Source organism: Brienomyrus brachyistius, chromosome 4 (assembly GCF_023856365.1).
Source record: "Brienomyrus brachyistius isolate T26 chromosome 4, BBRACH_0.4, whole genome shotgun sequence".
Taxonomy (NCBI): Eukaryota; Metazoa; Chordata; class Actinopteri; order Osteoglossiformes; family Mormyridae; genus Brienomyrus; species Brienomyrus brachyistius.
The window spans coordinates 24,132,442-24,150,189 of record NC_064536.1 but is presented as its reverse complement, the minus strand read 5'-3'; the positions used below and the strand labels follow the sequence as shown (position 1 = coordinate 24,150,189).

Genomic DNA, 17,748 nt, shown 5'->3' with positions numbered 1-17,748 from the left:
TCCTTATGATGACTATTTAGGGCAGATTAAGAAAATGATTAGAACCCCACATCATTCATTGTCACAGATCATACGATTAATTTCAGAATCCAACAGTGACCCAACGGATGATGAATTGGCACATGGAAAACAGATGTAGAAAAAAGTTTGGCAGTTTGAAGAAGTAGTCCTAGATAATACAATACGGCTCTTGCTTAAGCACAAAGCTGCAGGGATTTTAGGAACTGTAGCAGCTTGGATCGACAACTGGTTAACAAACAGTAAGCAGCGAGTATGTTGATGCTTCCATGTCCCACTCTCGCCAGTGTGGGGAAGCAATGAAAAAGGCCAATATAATGTTGGGTTATATCTCTAGGTGAGTGGAGTTTAAGTCAAGGGAGGTGATGCTACGATTATATAATTCTGTGGTAAGACCCCACATAGAATACTGTGTGCAGGATTGGTCACCAAACCTTAAGAAGGACATTGCTGCCTTGGAAAGGGTGCAACGTAGGGCTACAAGAATGATTCCTGGTCTTAGAGTAATGTCTTATGAGGAGAGGTTAGCCGAGCTGAATCTGTTTAGCCTCGATCGAAGGAGACTAAGGGGGGACATGATCCAGGTATATAAGATTCTAACAGGTCTCGATGTTGTTCAGTAAAAATGGCTATTTCAATATTAGTTTAAATACTAGAACTCATTGCCATAAGTGGAAATTAGCGGGAGAACATTTTAAAATGAATTTGAAGAAGCACTTCTTAACACAGCATGTGGTTAGAGTATGGAATGGTCTTCCTACTAGTGTAGCGCAAGCTAAAACCCTGGGTTCCTTTAAATCAGAGCTAGATAAGATTTTAACTGCGCTATTATTTACTGTACGAGCTTGATGGGTTGAATGGCCTCCTCTCGTTTGTAAATTATGTTCTTATGTTTAACATTAAATGTGTCTAAGGTAGAAAGTAAGATTGATGATTGCAGTGCGTTGGTTGCCATTATTCTGGAGTTAAAAGGCAAAGTTTATGTTGTGATTAAGGAAAATCAGGAGAAGAAATCATTTTATGAGAACCTTTAAAGTTGTGTGAACTTGGGATCTACAGTATGTTGTCAACAATCTACCGTTGACTCTCAAAACAACATTAAAACTTAATAAATGCTCACATAAATATGTCAGATTGTCATACATAGGTAAATTTGTAGCTGTGCCTCTCCTTCATTTGAGCAAGTGGAATTCTGGCAACAACTAAGGTTCCATCTACAAGGCTTCCATATAAATGTGTCCATAATGACAATTTAGGATTTGGAGTTTGTAGTTTGAAGACACTGTAAATTATGTAGTGCTGATGCCGGTGTGGCCCTGCGATGGGCTGACCCCCCATCCTGGGTTGTTCCCTGCCTCATGCCCATTGCTTCCGGGACAGGCTCCGGACCCCCCGCGACCCAGTAGGATAAGCGGTTTGGAAAATGGATGAATGAATGGATGTTCAAAATCGTGGAGTTTAAGGACACAGATTAGGTAGAATTGGGGCCTGGTGTGTGGATGAAAAATGGTGTCCATCACTGATCCCCCTATAAAGGGAAGCAGTTGGATTCAGCAATTAAGCATCTGGTGACTCCAGACCACAGCTGGATACAGTGGGAAGTCAGAGTGATGTTTATAACAGAGAGTTATGAGGAAGGGAGACGAAAATTACGGGAAGTTGAACAACGGTCAGACCTCCAGTCAGAAGCAGAAGAGCCTGGAAAAAAGAAAAGGAGAAAAATGTACGTATTCGTCTTTCAGTATTTATGGTTCTTAATTTTTTATTTCCTCAAGAAAAAAAATAGTTTTTTGACGATTTTCAAATGTTTAATGTCTTAATTCCAGGTAGCAGACTTCTGGACGGTGCTTTGAGTGACAGTGAAGAGGAAGCAGGACTGCAGCAGAGTCACAGATGTTTACCTGAGGCCCCACAATCAGCTAAAGTTAAAATATTAACCCCCTTGCAGGCTGCTAATGTCGGAAGTCGCAGGACTTTTCCCTGGGTGAAGAACCCACCCCTCCCTGTGGAAATGATGTGGCAACCTATAGATGCCCTACGTGGAGAGCATGACCTAAACAAAAGGCAGTAACCGGAGCTCGGTGACCACTACGAGATTATGTGCGGCTCGGCATTTGCCAGATATAGATGCATTTCCCCCTGCTTTTCTCTTTATTTTCTTAAGCAGATTATTTTCTTTGATTATCCAGAAGTAGACATTGAATAATTACCAGTTCATTATTTTATTTAAGCTATGGAATTGTTATTCCCCCTTCTGCTTTGTTTTTCCAAGACCATGCAGACTTGTTTTCCCTACTACCACTTCAACCACAGCCTTCACAAATCAGAAGTCCTGGATACCATCTGAAGGTAATTCTCATATGTGAACAATTTAGGTATTTATGAATGTAAACTCTCAAAAGGATTAGTATAATCTGAAAACTAAAATATGATGTTTAGAATAGTATAATTAACCAGTGTTGTTGAATTGATTCTCAATTTCCATTATATTGCATGCATCATCTGAAAGCTGTGTACAACGCTGCGATATGGTTTAATGCCGTGTACCGCACTGCGAAATGGCTTAATGTCATATACCGCGCTGCGATATGGTTTAATGATGAGTACCACGCTGCGATATGGTTTAATGCTGTGTACCGCGCTGCGATATGGTTTAATGCCGGGTACCGCACTGCGAAATGGTTTAATGTCATATACCGCGCTGCGATATGGTTTAATGATGAGTACCACGCTGCGATATGGTTTAATGCTGTGTACCGCGCTGCGATATGGTTTAATGCCGGGTACCGCACTGCGAAATGGTTTAATGTCATATACCGCGCTGCGATATGGTTTAATGATGAGTACCACACTGCGATATGGTTTAATGCTGTGTACCACGCTGCGATATGGTTTAATGATGAGTACCACACTGCGATATGGTTTAATGCTGTGTACCATGCTGCAATATGGTTTAATACTGTGTACCACACTGCCATACGGATTAATGCTGTGTACCGCGCTGCGATATGGTTTAATGCCTGGTTTGAAATACCTGACGTAGTACTTCTGTATTCTTACTCGGCTCTTTTTCTGGTGTGTGTTAAAAAAAAAAAAAAATTCTGCACTTTCTCAACGGAGTTTTCAGACAGATGGTATTCATAGCCTGGGTCCTTATTGAGCTAGCATCGGAATTTCATCGCAGAGTCTCAAAGCACTTATGTAAGTCGCTCTGGCTAAGGGCGTCTGCCAAATACTGTAAATGTAAATGTAATGCCGAGTACGGCACTGCGATATGGTTTAATGTCAAATACCTCGCTGCGATATGGTTTAATGCTGTGTACCATGCTGCAATATGGTTTAATACTGTGTACCACACTGCGATACGGATTAATGCTATGTACCGCGCTGCGATATGGTTTAATGCCGAGTACCGCACTGCGAAATGGTTTAATGTCATATACCGCGCTGCGATATGGTTTAATGCCGTTTACCGCGCTGCGATATGGTTTAATGATGAGTACCACACTGCAATATGGTTTAATGCTGTGTACCATGCGGCGATATGGTTCAATTCCGTGTAATGCGCTGCGATATCGTTTAATGCCGTACAACGCGCTCTGATATGGTTTAATGCTGTGTACTGCGCTGCGGTATAGTTTAATGCCGTGTACCACACTGCAATACGGTTTAATGCTGTGTACCACGCTGCGATATGGTTTAATGCTGAGTATCACGCTGCGATATGGTTTAATGCTGTGTAGCACGCTGCGATTTGGTTTAATGCTGAGTACTGCGCTGCAATATGATTTAATGCTGTGTACCGCGCTGCGATATAGTTTAATGCTGTGCACCACACTGCAATACGGTTTAATGCTGTGTACCACGCTGCGTTATGATTTAATGCTGTGTACCATGCTGTTATATGGTTTAACACTTTAGCATTTAATGTGACACCCCCTGGCACAGCAATACCTGCTGGAAGGCCGTGTTCTGCTCCGCTTAGAGCAGAGCTGAACCAGGACATTGATAGGATAGAATATGAAGCCTTCATTGTCAGTGTACAGGCAGCAAATGCAATATACATAAAGAAATATATAAAATGTACATTTACAGGGGAGGGGAACCGCCCCAATCAGGATTACATTTCATTACATTTTAATCAGAGAGAAAAACATTTTCCATGTTTGTTCAGCTTGCTGAACCCGGTCACATTTTGTTTACTATACGTCACACGTCAGACAGAGTAAAAAGGGTTATACTGGTTAAAAAGCAGAGATTTTACCTTTTTCCCATAGAGAGGCAGAGATATGTGACACTCTGATAAGGTAAAAATGATTCCTCCAGCACACAGTGAGCTATCCCAGCATGCACAGCGACACTGAGGAGTTATAATAAACCCTAAACCCTGGATAGAGGGGTTCAGAGAATGAGGAGGTGAGGCTGTACATGAAAGTCAGTCTATCAGAGGAGACTCTGTAGAAGGACAGAGTACCAGCCGCCTGGTCCAGATACACTCCTACTCTGCGGGAGCCTGAGGGCTCTATGGGTATGACAGTCTGTTTATTATTCTGCAGGACAGAGTAACTGTCAGGAGAGCAGATCAGCATCCATGACTTGTCATTGGCTCCAAGCCCACAGTCAGCACTTTCCCCTTTCCTCCCGATTCCTTTATAAGTCACTCCTATCCGGGCTCCACGTCTACGCCACTCAGCCTCCCAGTAACAGCGACCAGTCAGACTCTCTCTGCACAGAACTTGGGGCCACCAGTCAAATCTCTCTGGATGGTCAGGATATGGCTGCTCCTCTCCCCCCCGTGTCACCTTCCTGTTCCCCTCTGACAGAGACAGGAACCTGTTTGCTGTGTTGGGGTCCAGCGTCAGCTGGCAGGAGTCTGTAGGCAAGAGGAAGAGCGATTAATCCCATGACGAAGCCCAGCAACTCCATCATTATCACTGTCACACCTCACACACTCAGTAACACAGAACTCGCTCCAATACACACATTTTATTCCCAATATACTCATGTAGCCGCCCGAGTCTGCGGCGCTCCGGCTGCCCCCTGCGCTGTGAGACACGCCGTGCTGAGAGACTCACTGGGGACCCAACTGCACTTTAGCCCGAAAGCTATTATTCATAAAATATAAAAACGAAGCAGAAATTCAATTATATGAAATAGCTCAGGAAATGTCAGATGGCACGTGCTAAACTAACAGGATGCATTTCAGGTTAATAAAACTATAAACAACATTTATCAAAAAAATAACCCTTAAAATCCGACAAAAGCAAAATGCGTTGCTTTTCGCACTCAACCTCAGGCTGGTAACTTTGAAGAGATATAACACACAGACACGATCGAGAGAATTTACCTGATCCGGGTGTCCAAGACGCAACATTGTGCGCTAAAGTATTCCAGAGTAACCCTGTGCGCAATGAGGCATATATTTTAATTTACTAAAATCTGAGAAATTTCAATATGCGCTAGTAGTTTATCTTCATAGAAAAATGACATCGATGATGTCAAGACAAAAAAATATCAAGACTGCATCAGCATTTGTCATGCCCTGCTTGTCCGATCCTCGTGTGTGCCACGCCCCCCTGATTATCCACGTGTGCTTCCCCAATCCTACCCAGCTGTTCCTTGTTATTTCGCCTTGTCTTTTCTTTATTAGTCCACGTCTTGCCCTGCCTGGTTGTCCGTCATTGATGTTAGTTAATGTCAGTGCTAGTGTTCCGACCTGTTCTGTCCTGCACCTTAATAAATCCCCGTTTATCCCGACTTTCGCCTCCTTGCCTGCTTCCTGCCCGCTTGCCTGCTAGTCCGCTTACCCGGCGAACCTGACAGATCTAGAGAAATAACAAGGAACAGCTGGGTACGACTGGGGAAGCACACGTGGATAATCAGGGGGCGTGGCACACACGAGGATCGGACGAGCCGGGCGTGACAGCATTAACACATCAGCTTATGACTTATCAGAGTAGTCCAGAATATCCTGAAAACAACTGGTCGAATATTATATTATTAATATAAATTATATTATATTATAACTCCTCAGTGTCGCTGTACATAAATCTGAACCCCTCTATCCAGGTTTTAGGGTTTATTATAACTCCTCAGTGTCGCTTATGTACATAAGTGAAATGCATAGAAACATGCTCAAAATGGATACATTTCAAATGCTTAACCATATAATTGTACACCAAACATTACTGTTAAAAGTGAATTTGTCTTTACATCATAATATGAACATCCTGTGAACCACTTCGCACACTCACCTCCCTCCAGCAGCGCTAAGCGCAGACTGAGGAGATGCTCTGTGTCACAGCCAGTTTGGGGGAGACTATGGGTGCCGACTTAGGACAATACTAACGAATCTCAATAAAGGTATACTCAGCGTATGTGCAAAAAGAACAAATATAAAGGGTTTTTTGTTTTAAATTACCTATTAAAATAACCATTTTCAAATAACGAACTAGTCATCTTTACATGCAAACCTTCCCTGTTTGTAAAAAATGAAAAAAGAAACTGACAAATGAAATTAAGTGATTTTCTGTTTCAGTGGATCTTTGGATGTTGTCTAAAATGACACTCACACAAAAATTCACCTGAACGCATGAAAATCCATCTACATACAGGACAAAAAACACACACATCACAATAAAGACATGAATGTATAATCACATACACATTCCTGAATACTAAGAACAGTATACTGTATAAACTAATTTAACTTTTTACACCTCTTTAGCACCAATCACCCCATGTCTTACGCTATAATTGGCTGCTCATTGCTCATTATCGGCCACCAAAAAGTGTCATCAAGCAGAAAATTGTGGCTAAAATCATGTAGTGTGAACTTGGCTTAAGGATGCAGATAAAAGGCCTTGATTAGTTGTTACTGTGTGGGACCAAAAAGTTCCTGATACCCAAACAAAGCGAGGGCAGCCTCCCTGCTTTCAGCATTACAGTGCAGGCTGACATCTAGGACAGCCTGGGCCCTTAAGCCCCACCCCCCCGCTTACTTGGTTTGGATCCACTGCTGTAGCTACAGCCCACACTAGGCAGTGAGCAGTAGCCCCAGTGTCAGCCATTCCTGTTCTGACTGACTTCAGGGGGAACAAAGTGCATCAAAGCGCACAGCTACTCTATCTAATCTGACTGCAGTTGAGTGACACCTACAGACTGGGTCAGACAATGTGTTTAATACATTAATCTTAACTTTACTGAGTATCAGGTCTTTGGCTGGCAAATCACTATACGTTGCACTTTTCCACCCCCTAGATCGGTAGGTTGGCAACCTTTTTAAAGCAAAGAGCCATTTTATCCTGAATGTCTGACCGAAGAATTACAAAGAGCTGCTGGGTAGAGAAGGGGGTTTGAGATACGACTTTTTAATGGTATAGAGGTGTACATGCATTTAAGGCAAAAACAAAACTAGACGTATTTACAAAAAAGAAAGACAGATAGTTTTTTTTTTTTGGGGGGGGGGGGCATGTCAGTTGTAAATCACTCGAACATGCAAGAGCGCAAAGGTGACTAATATTACCACATTGTTCAGCTCTGTAGTGATAGTATTCACCCTCACACCCCCTCTCTTGAGTAAAGAGTGGGGGTGTGTCTAACAAACACTAAAAAATTTGATCATATTACACCGGTCTTATCCTCTCTTCATTGGCTGCCAGTTAAGTCTCGAATTGACTATAAAATACTGCTATTAACTTATAAAGCACTAAATGGCCTTGCACCAGAATACCTTAGTAAACTGCTGACCACATACAACCCTCCACGCTTGCTTCGCTCTCAAGCCATGGGATATCTGTTAGTGCCTAGGGTAGAAAGAGCTACGGCAGGCTGCAGAGCTTTCTCCTACAAAGCTCCTCAGCTGTGGAATGGTCTTCCACCGGATGTGCGGGTTTCAGGTTCACTCTCAATATTCAAGTCCAGACTAAAAACACACCTGTTTAGTTTAGCGTATAGGGACACTAGTTCTAGCCCTAGCTAACTCTTCACTCCCAGTCAGACCTGTAGTGTGAGGTGTAGAGCTGGGTGGGGATCGGTGCCATTGGCTTTGGATGAACTGGATTGTCAGTGCTGTCACTCTAGCTTTGCAATCTCTTGTGGAACTGGAGTGCTGACATTTCAGGGACTCCCCATGCCGGCATTCCCACTTGCCTCTCCCTCCTACTGATGCTGCCATAGCCATATCTGCCGGAGCTTGCAGATTGCACTTCATATTGTACTCACCTAGCTTTTAGCACTGCCAATAGCCTCCTCTACTATGCCTAATTGTACATTTTATTTCCCCTACTCCTCCTGGGGGGTGATGCCTGGAGACCTCAATCTATCAAGATATCCAGCACACCTGACCACCACCAGTGACGTCCCTGCATCCAGCTCGCCGTTCTGATCTTCCATGTATGACCCGCTGCCTTACCTCTGGTTGCCTGGCAATTGGAAGAAGACTCGGCTTCGGCATTGGCTTATCTTCCTTGCTCTCCTCTCTCTATTTGACTATCCCTGCCGGCCCCTGGAGGATGGGCTTCCCCTTTGAGTCTGGTCCCTCTCAAGGTTTCTTCCTTCTAGGGAGTTTTTCCTTGCCACTGTCGCCTATGGCTTACTCACTGGGGGCTTTGGGTGAGGATACTGTAAAGCGCTTTGAGACAATGTAATGTTGTGATAATGCGCTATATAAAAATAAATTTGTTGTTGTTGTTGTTGTAAAGTTCCTTTGACTCTGCAGTTGTCTGCAGTTGCCCTTCACTCTGCACTTCACTACTGTAACTGCTGACCGAGCAGCGCAAAATGTCCTCACCACTCTGAACTCAGCTGCTATAATATGTAAGTCAAAGAGGATATGCCAGTTTTTTACAAAGACTTGGGAACGAATGGTGATGATTTACTACAAAAAGTAGTCAAGGTCGCTGACCCCTGACCTAGACTGGTCAACCTTGTCAGAAATTGTTCAACAGCTTAGGCCTACAGCTAGCTGCCTTGATACTCAATCTGCAAGTTCCTTTGATGTTGATATTTTTAATCATCAGATGTGCTACAAATAGTCAATAGTTCAGTCAAGTATGATTGGATCTCAGTGCTGCCTTCAGCCCGGTTTACCATAAGATAATATTACATAATAGCATAAGAGCACATTACATCGGTCTTTAAATCACTGCACTGGCTTCCTGAGCATCACAGGATTCGTTGTAAAATATTACTCCTTTGTGCAAAGTACTAATTGGTCTCAGACATAAATACATTTCTGATTTCCTTTAATGTTACGCAGCATGCAGACCCCTGAGGGCATCTGGGAAAGGTTTACTCAGTGTCCCAGAATCAAGACCAAGCAGGGTGAAGCGGCTTTTAGTCTCTATGCTCCCTGTCTGTGGAACAAGCTTCCTGAAGACCTGAGGTCGGCTAACACTGTCAGCTCATTATAATCAGGGCTTAAAGTGTTACTGTTTGCTGCTGCTTATCAATGTATTAAATCTGTAATAGTTTAGTCATACGCTGCCTCTACAAAATAACTTCTTTTTAGTTAACTATTTATTTGTTTGTTTAGCTTTTAGGCTTTTTTTAAAATGTCTTTTAAATTAACAGTGAACGTGTTTGCAAGTCCCACCTCAAGTATGAAATACCAAAAAAGTACCTCAGCTACTTTGGCTACAGGAACTTTTGGTACTGGTCCGTAGCTGGAAGGCAATGGAAAAGGTAAAGTACAAAATGTACCATTCCTGGTGCTGTGGGAAAGCCCCTGAATGAACTTGCCTTGCAATTGGATCCAAAGGCTACTGACATAAACAGCTCATGTAAATGTGAAAGACCAGGAGTCAGCAGGAGAGAGAAAGAGAAGCTCCTCTAGCAGAAGAAAACAAAATACAATAAAACACACTCCACCTCATACAGGGAGAGAGAAGCGTGTGTGTGAACAGACTCACATTGTAAGAATTCTGCTCTGGTCCTGGGCACTAATGCTGATAGGACGGCGTCTTTGGTAACTAGAAGGAGACAGAGAGAAACAGGGATGTGAGTAAAAGGAATTTACTTCTGGGAGATGGACGTCACTCACTGTGGAGACACCAGCAGTAGGGTATTATCATTATGAGGGACAATAACAGGCAGTTTTGGATTCTGTAATGCAAAACAAACATGATTCATGTGATCTGCGTTTTACAGCCTGTAGAATGTGGAGCTAAATCATCAGTTTTCACAAAGATTTAGTCTTATTGGAAACAGAAACTGACTTGTTCACACAAATGTGAGGCTGACTGCACTGCATACTCTCTGCATGGTCTATATATTTATATGAACAGATAGGAAAATATATTTATTTGTTAACCTGTGTGATGGATCTCTGCTGTTTTCTTTTCGCAAACATTTTCCAGTTGATACTTCAGTTGAGAAATCACCTTCCTCAATTTCTTAAAAGAGCGGTGTGGATAGACAGAGATTCTGGGTCCAAATCCAGCTTCAGGGACGACAGTAAGATCCTGGCACCTCTACAGACACACAGTCTGATTAAACAGCTTCATAATAACAAATGTGTATTGTAATGGAATGAGCAGGACCATTAACATTTGACAAATGACTAGTTGAAATACAAATGAGAACATGCATCCATTTGAATACTCTGGTTTTCTTATTGCCAAATTAGCTGTTCTGTTACCTTGAGGAAATGGATGTGATCCTCTGTGTGTGAAAGCTGCTCCAGCTCAGAGTGTCTCCTCTTCAGTTCATCAATCTCCTGCTTCAGTATCTCCATGTGTCCTTCAGCCTGACTCACTACAGCCTTCTCCTGATCTCTGATCAGCTGTATCACCTCAGAGCGTCTTCTCTCAATGGAGCGGATCATCTCAGTGAAGGTCCTCTCGCTGTCCTTCACTGCTGACTGTGCTGAGCTCTGTTGGTGACACAGGGAGCAGAGGACAGTAATTTACAATTGGCCCATTTTGAGACTTCAGAGAGCCTCATTGTACAATGTACCTGACAGGAGGTATAAAAACAGCACAGGGCTGGGGTTTGGAGCGTCACCATGCTGGATGCCTCAGGTACTGAAACCCAGCCAGCACTGATTAGAAATGATCACTCATTAAGCTCATACATTGTCAGCTGCAGGGATCTGGCAGAGACTGGTGGCAGGTTGGGTGTCACCTTTAGGTCTCAGTTTAATTGGTAACCTCATGGTGTTCATTTGTATGAAAATTTTCTGTTTCTCAAACCATCCATCATGGCCATCCATTTTCCATTTATCTTACTGGATTGCAGGGGGATCTGGAGCCTATTGCGGAAGCAATGGGCATGAAACAGGGAGCAACCCAACCCCACAACATGCAAACTCCACACACGTAACCCAGGCGGAGACTCGAACCCGGGCCCCAGAGGTGTGAGGCAACAATCCTAACCACTGCACCACCATGCCACCCCTACCTTAAATGGCATTTTTCCAAATGAGTAGGACAACCCCTGTAACCTGGTAAAGCTGCTAAAATGGCTTTATCAATGTTTTCATCTTATTATGCTAGACTGCTGAGCGTTTCTCTGCCCCGGTTCTCCCTGGTTCTGTGAGGTTCCTCCTGTGACTCTGTCTGCCTGATCTCCCAGACTCTCCCACCCAAGTGACTGCTGATCCCGACCCCCATCTAGGTGAGCCTGAGTGTCTCGCCTTCACTGTGTCCCCATGAATGTTCCCCTTTTCCCTCAATTCCCTGGGTAGATTAACCCGCTTTCCCATCTCTGTTAGCAACCCCGACTTTGATTCCCATACTGTGATTTGGCTCTTTGACTGCACCCTGTCTGGGTGCCCTGTTCCTGTTCTGTCTCGTGACACTGATATCTGGCACCTTTGTCCCATCAAACCTCTGACCCAGAATAACCCACAGTGGCCTTAGTATGATTAATCCACATGACTCTATAAATCTGTTGACTCTGGGGAAGAGTCTTAATTCAAGATGATCACAAGCCAGCTGTTATCTTCTCCTCAGGTTCATACTCACTCTGAATGAGCCCACAGCCTCTCTCAGCTCCTGCAGCTCCTTCTCTCTCATTTGTATTATCTGCTGAAATTCCTTCTGTGTTTCTCCCATTTGTTTCTACAGACAGGAAACAAGATGACAAAACAAGTTTATTTCATTAGCAGAGATAAAATTCTTTAACCATCCTGTCCAGGGTGGATCCCAGGTTTATACCCTATGCTGCCTGGAAAAGGCTCCAGGTGCTCCCCATGGCCCTGACCGTCAATAAGTAATGGATGGATGGATTGATGGAGATGGATGAATATTCTTAAATGATTGATTGACTGTAGGTAGGATAAACTGGACATAGAGCCTTTATCTAACCACCATTGCACTGAGCTGAAAAAAATATTATGTGGTACTTTGGGCAGAGCTTAATGCTCTTCCCATCTATTACGTCACAAGCAGGAGGGGGCATGTCTCTTATTATGATTGGTCAGGGGCTTATCTCCATACTACACATGCTTATGCCACGTGTTATTGATAGGGAGACATATGGTTTGGGTAATAAGGGTTGCTGTTAAACTTTAATAGAATGAAAATACATTACGTTCTTAAGGAATAATAAAACATATAGCAGGATGAATGCACGCTAGCGCATACACGTCCAGCGTGGGGTCCGTCCAGCCGTAACCACGTGTTGTTAGTAGGCAGAAACGCCACGGCATATTTTAAAAGAAAGTATCAAAATGTTTTAAAGAATAAAAACTTTAGCGTTATTTTAAGAGAAAGAAAAGCAGGCAGAATATAAACAAGTACAAGCATGCCCGAAAGAAACAGAAGACCAAATGCTGTGCTTAAACAAGCACAAGCGAAACCAATAAACATACAGCACGTCGTTTTAAAAGAAGGAAACACTTAAACTCATTACATTTAACCAACATTAAAAGAAAGACTTTAGCGGTATTTACCAGTGTTAGGTTGAATAAAGCATTTAAACAGCAAACGTTTAGAAGAAATAGGTCGAAATGAGAAAGTCCCAGAGCTCGGATACATGCGACCGGCCTGTTTGAACAACGCGGCTGAAATAATTGCCTGAGACGGCCCCGATCTTGCGCATGCGCACTCACGCAGACACACATTTCAAAATGGCGACACCAGCGGAGCGCCTGTTATTTCAAATAAAACCCTATAACCATAACGTTTTTTTAAGTAATGAAGCACTTTTTCTGCCAATGTGAATAATAAAGTAAAACGCTCTAAGCATTTCAACAACAAGAATCAAGGAGTAACGCGGTTAATTCTTGTTTAAATAAGCGTATGTGCTCTCTTTCTCTCTGTCTCGCTCTCCTGTAGCGCCACACAGTATTTTCTTTAAAGAGCCGACTTCTTGTATCAAGAAACAGAAAACAAGAAACAAAATGGCTACCAGCGGAAATTGTCGTGATGCTAACTGTTGACTCTGGATTGTGAGAAGCACGTCACCATCCTGGCAGAATGCACATTAACTCTATATGTTAGTCTTGTTTATTTGTAAATAATATAAAATAATCTATTTCTAATTTAAATAAAAGTAGATCTCTAACACAACACCTCGTATTGTTTAGCTATATTTAGCTAAATTTATCTATGTCTGGTTAATCAAATGGAATAAAACACTATTACTTGAAAATATGTATGACACATTAGTATACATTTTTAAACAATAACATTTAAGGAATAAAAACTATTTAGTTGTATTTTGTTTATTATTTTTGTTGTGTTAGTTTATTATTAATTTAATAACTGTAGGAACTAGTGAACGATATTTAGCAACATACATCAAAAAACACTTTAATAACTTTGGTAGATTAAACCCCCAAGCGCCCAGACTATGTACTGTCATGCTAGATAGGTTAGATAAGCAGAGGGGTTTTTTCTTATCGTGTAGCAACGGGTGGGCGGTGTAGAAACGGCCAAGAATTTAGGACCTATTTAGCTCTTTTTGTTATTGTCACGATCGGGTACAAGCAGGCAGGCGATCGTGCGGGCAAGGCGTGCAAGGAGCAAGCGGACAGGTAAAAACGGGACAAAACGGGAGTTTTAATTGGGAAGCGTGGACAGGGAAACATCTCACGCATACAAACATCAATGACAGACAATGCTAACAGGTAAGACCAGGACTTAAAACCAGACAAGACTAATCAAAGTAATCAGATACAGCGGGGTACAATCAGGGAAATACACGTGGGAAGGCAGGGGGCGTGGCACACACGAGGAGCGGACGAGCCGGGCATGACAGAGCCCGCCCCCAAAGGCGCGCTTCACCGGGCGCGCCCAGGAGGAGGCGACGAACGGGACGAGGGGACCAAGACCTGAAAAACAAAACCCAAAACCATGAACAAGAGACCGGGAATTAAACAGAAAGACAGAACAGGCACAAAGACAGGACCAGGGACAAAACCTGACAGAGGACGGGGAACACGGACCGACAGAGAAAGAGAGGGGACACAGAAGGAACAGGCGGGACACAAGGGCCAGGAGTGAACGGAGGGTACAGAGGAGGACGGGTAGCAAAGACTGGAGGAACAGAGCCAGAGGGAGCAGAGAGAGGCGGGACAAAGGCGGAAGGAGGAGAGAGGACCTAAGGGACAAAGGGAGGAGCGAAGGGAGACAAGGAAGGGGAACAGAGGGGAGCCCGAGGGAAACCCAGCGGGCGACGGGTGGCAGCCGGAGGGGCCGCAGGCGGCCGGGAGGCCGGAGGCGGAGGGGAACTCGGAGGGGCCGAGGAGACAGGGCGAGGGACCCGCGGAGGGGCCAGGGAGGGAGCAGGAGGGAGCACCAGGGAAGGGGACGAGGGAGCTGGAAGGGGCCAGGGCGAAGGCAAGGAGAGGGGGGGAGCCGCCGCAGGCGGCGACGTCCTCCGACGGGCCGAAGGTGGGGGCCCCGCAGGCGACCGAGGAGCCGCCGTCAGGGAGTCCCCCGGCGACCAACCAGGCACCGGAGGGGGGAGCGAGGCAGGGCGACGAGGCATCGGAGGGGGACCCGCAGGCGACAGCCGACCCGGAGGGCCAGGAACCGCAGGCGCCCCCCGAGCCCCAGCGCAGGCGACGGAGGGCGAGCCAGGGGGCAGGGCGGGCGGGACCCCCGTCCTGCGTCTGTGTCCCCTCCCCTTACGGGACACAGACATTATGACCCTCGGTCGGGGTCGAGTTCGCCGGAGCGAGGGACAAGGGGTCACAGGAGCGGGGCCACGGACAGGAGCGGGGCCAGGGACAGGAGCGGGGCCAGGGACAGGAGCGGGGCCAGGGACAGGGACAGGGACCCGAACAGGGTCAACAGGCAGAGGGAGCACCTCTGGAGCTGCAGCAGGGAACGCCGGGACAGGAACAGGAGTGCGGTCAGGAACAGGAGCGCAGTCAGGAACAGGAGCGCGGTCAGGCTGTGGGGGCGCCGGCCCGGGAGCTGCAGGTGGCTGCAGAGGGGGCGCCGGCCCGGGAGCTGCAGGTGGCTGCAGAGGGGGCGCCGGCCCGGGAGCTGCAGGTGGCTGCAGAGGGGGCGGCGGCCGCACGGGATAGGGATCCGCCGGCAATGGCGGCTGCACGGGATAGGGATCCGCCGGCAATGGCGGCTGCACGGGATAGGGATCCGCCGGCAATGGCGGCTGCACGGGATAGGGGTCCGCCGGCAATGGCGGCTGCACGGGAGCGGGGTCCGCCGGCGGCGGCGGCTGCACGGGAGCGGGGTCCGCGGGCGGCGGCGGCTGCATGGGAGCGGGGTCCGTGGGCGGCGGCGGCTGCTCCAGCTCGGGGACTGACGCCTTTTGGAGCAGGATCAGCTGCCTAAAGTCCCCTGCTAACCCTTCGAGTTTTTCTGGACCAGAGGCGGCTGTAAACGCGTCGAAGCCTCTCGTTAAACGCGTTATAAGTTCCTCCATCTTCCGGTCTCCCGGGGGTGTCGGCCTCTCCAACACCCTTATAAAGAGACCCTGGAGGGTGAAAAACTGGTCCACCAGGGTAGCCGTCCTCCCTGGGAGAGGCGCGGTGAACGCCTCCGGGGTGGCTGCCGCTGGTAGCGGGGTAGGCAAGTCCGGCGCGGGTGAGGTTAGCGTGGCCCGAGTAGGGAAGCGGGGCACACGCGGGATGGCGTCTCTCCCGGTCCGGATCCCTCTCCTGTTGTCCAGTCTTTCCAGCCGGTAGTTGCACCGCTCGAGGGGCGGTAGGAGGACGGAGTCTTTCGGCTCCGAATCCGCGAGAAGGAGGACCTGTTCCTCCTCTTTCTCAGACGGGAGCCATAGCCTGGATAGCATGCAGGCTCCCAGATTGATGTCCGTCTCCTCTGGGATCCGTTTAGCCCGCTTGCTCTTCTTTTTGTGGTCAGTCATTCTGTCACGATCGGGTACAAGCAGGCAGGCGATCGTGCGGGCAAGGCGTGCAAGGAGCAAGCGGACAGGTAAAAACGGGGCAAAACGGGAGTTTTAATTGGGAAGCATGGGCAGGGAAACATCTCACGCATACAAACATCAATGACAGACAATGCTAACAGGTAAGACCAGGACTTAAAACCAGACAAGACTAATCAAAGTAATCAGATACAGTGGGGTACAATCAGGGAAATACACGTGGGAAGGCAGGGGGAGTGGCACACACGAGGAGCGGACGAGCCGGGCATGACAGTTATAGCTATTTTAAATTAGTATGAGTGGGATATAAATCATTTAGACAATGACAATTGATGAAGAACCTAAATAACCATGTATCAGCTTCAGTAATGGTTCAACAAACAGCGCAGTTCTGGTACGTGTGACAAGCCTGTTTGAACAACGCGGTTGAAATGATTGCCCGAGACTGCACCAATCTCGCGCATGTGCACTCACGCAGACACATATTTCAAAATGGCGACAACAACGGGGACACATGCTGCTCTTTTATTTCAAATAAGCCCCTTTAACCACATCGTTTTTTAAGTAATGAAACTCTTTTTTGGCTAATGTGTTATTTAAAATAAAACATCCTAAGCATTTCAACAACAAGAATCAAGGAATAACACAGGCGATCCTTGTTAAAATAACTCTTGCTCTCTCTCCATGTTGCGCTTGTGCGTAGAGCCACGATCCCCACACATCACTGTCTTTTATTGAAAACAGCTGAGGCAAATCGTTTTCTGAATTTTAAAGTGTGTATAAAATAAGTAAACGTGTGTAAAAGAAGTATAAAATGTGTTATAAAGCATACAGCCAACGATAATTAATAAAGAATCTAAGCATAATGTCCCAGACGTACCACGGCCTATAGCCGGTAGAAATGACGCTATCCTACGGCCTACAAGATAAAAGCATATGGCACCAAATTGGAATCAATAGTCTTTAAAAGAATAAAATACATTACATGAATTTATTAATGCAACCCTTTAAATATATTTTAAGGCATAATAAAACTTTTAACAATAATTTTAACGGGGTAACCGGATGCGTCAAGCTTTTCTAGCTAGAGAGGAGAGTCTGGCAGTTTTGAACAGTAAAAGCAGTAGTTGTGTATTGTTAACAGATTATTTTTAACAAAATGTCCTATTATATATCGCTAAAAACACAGCAATCCTGTTTTTATGGGGGGATTTATGCGTATTGCATGTCTAGGCACGTCGGTCAGCTAATGTCCGCGGCAGTGGGGAACGGGGCGTCGGCGTAAGAGCTTTTGGAGTCGTGAGCGATAAGCCTATGAGAAGGAAGCGTCAATGAAACAAAATGGCTGCCGGTTGACAAATTGTTGCAGGGGGCCTGCAGAGTGACTGTAACATCTCGTTTAACTGCTGGTCCTGAGTGTGAGAA

At 45.7% G+C, this 17,748-nt stretch overlaps 1 protein-coding gene and 1 long non-coding RNA gene across 2 annotated transcripts in view; one reads left to right on the top strand and one right to left on the bottom strand.

Moving 5' to 3' along the window:
• Positions 1-17,748, bottom strand: part of LOC125740155 (tripartite motif-containing protein 16-like) — a 148,172-nt gene that overhangs the window by 27,663 nt on the left and 102,761 nt on the right. Inside the window, exon 5 of the mRNA XM_049011003.1 lies at positions 9,930-9,989. Within this exon, the coding sequence (XP_048866960.1) occupies positions 9,930-9,989 (60 nt within the window). The remainder of the gene's footprint in view (positions 1-9,929; positions 9,990-17,748) is intronic.
• On the top strand, positions 7,626-9,676 carry LOC125740168 (uncharacterized). Its single transcript, XR_007397462.1, has 3 exons — positions 7,626-8,835; positions 9,278-9,403; positions 9,592-9,676. It is a non-coding gene; the product is annotated as an uncharacterized LOC125740168 (long non-coding RNA).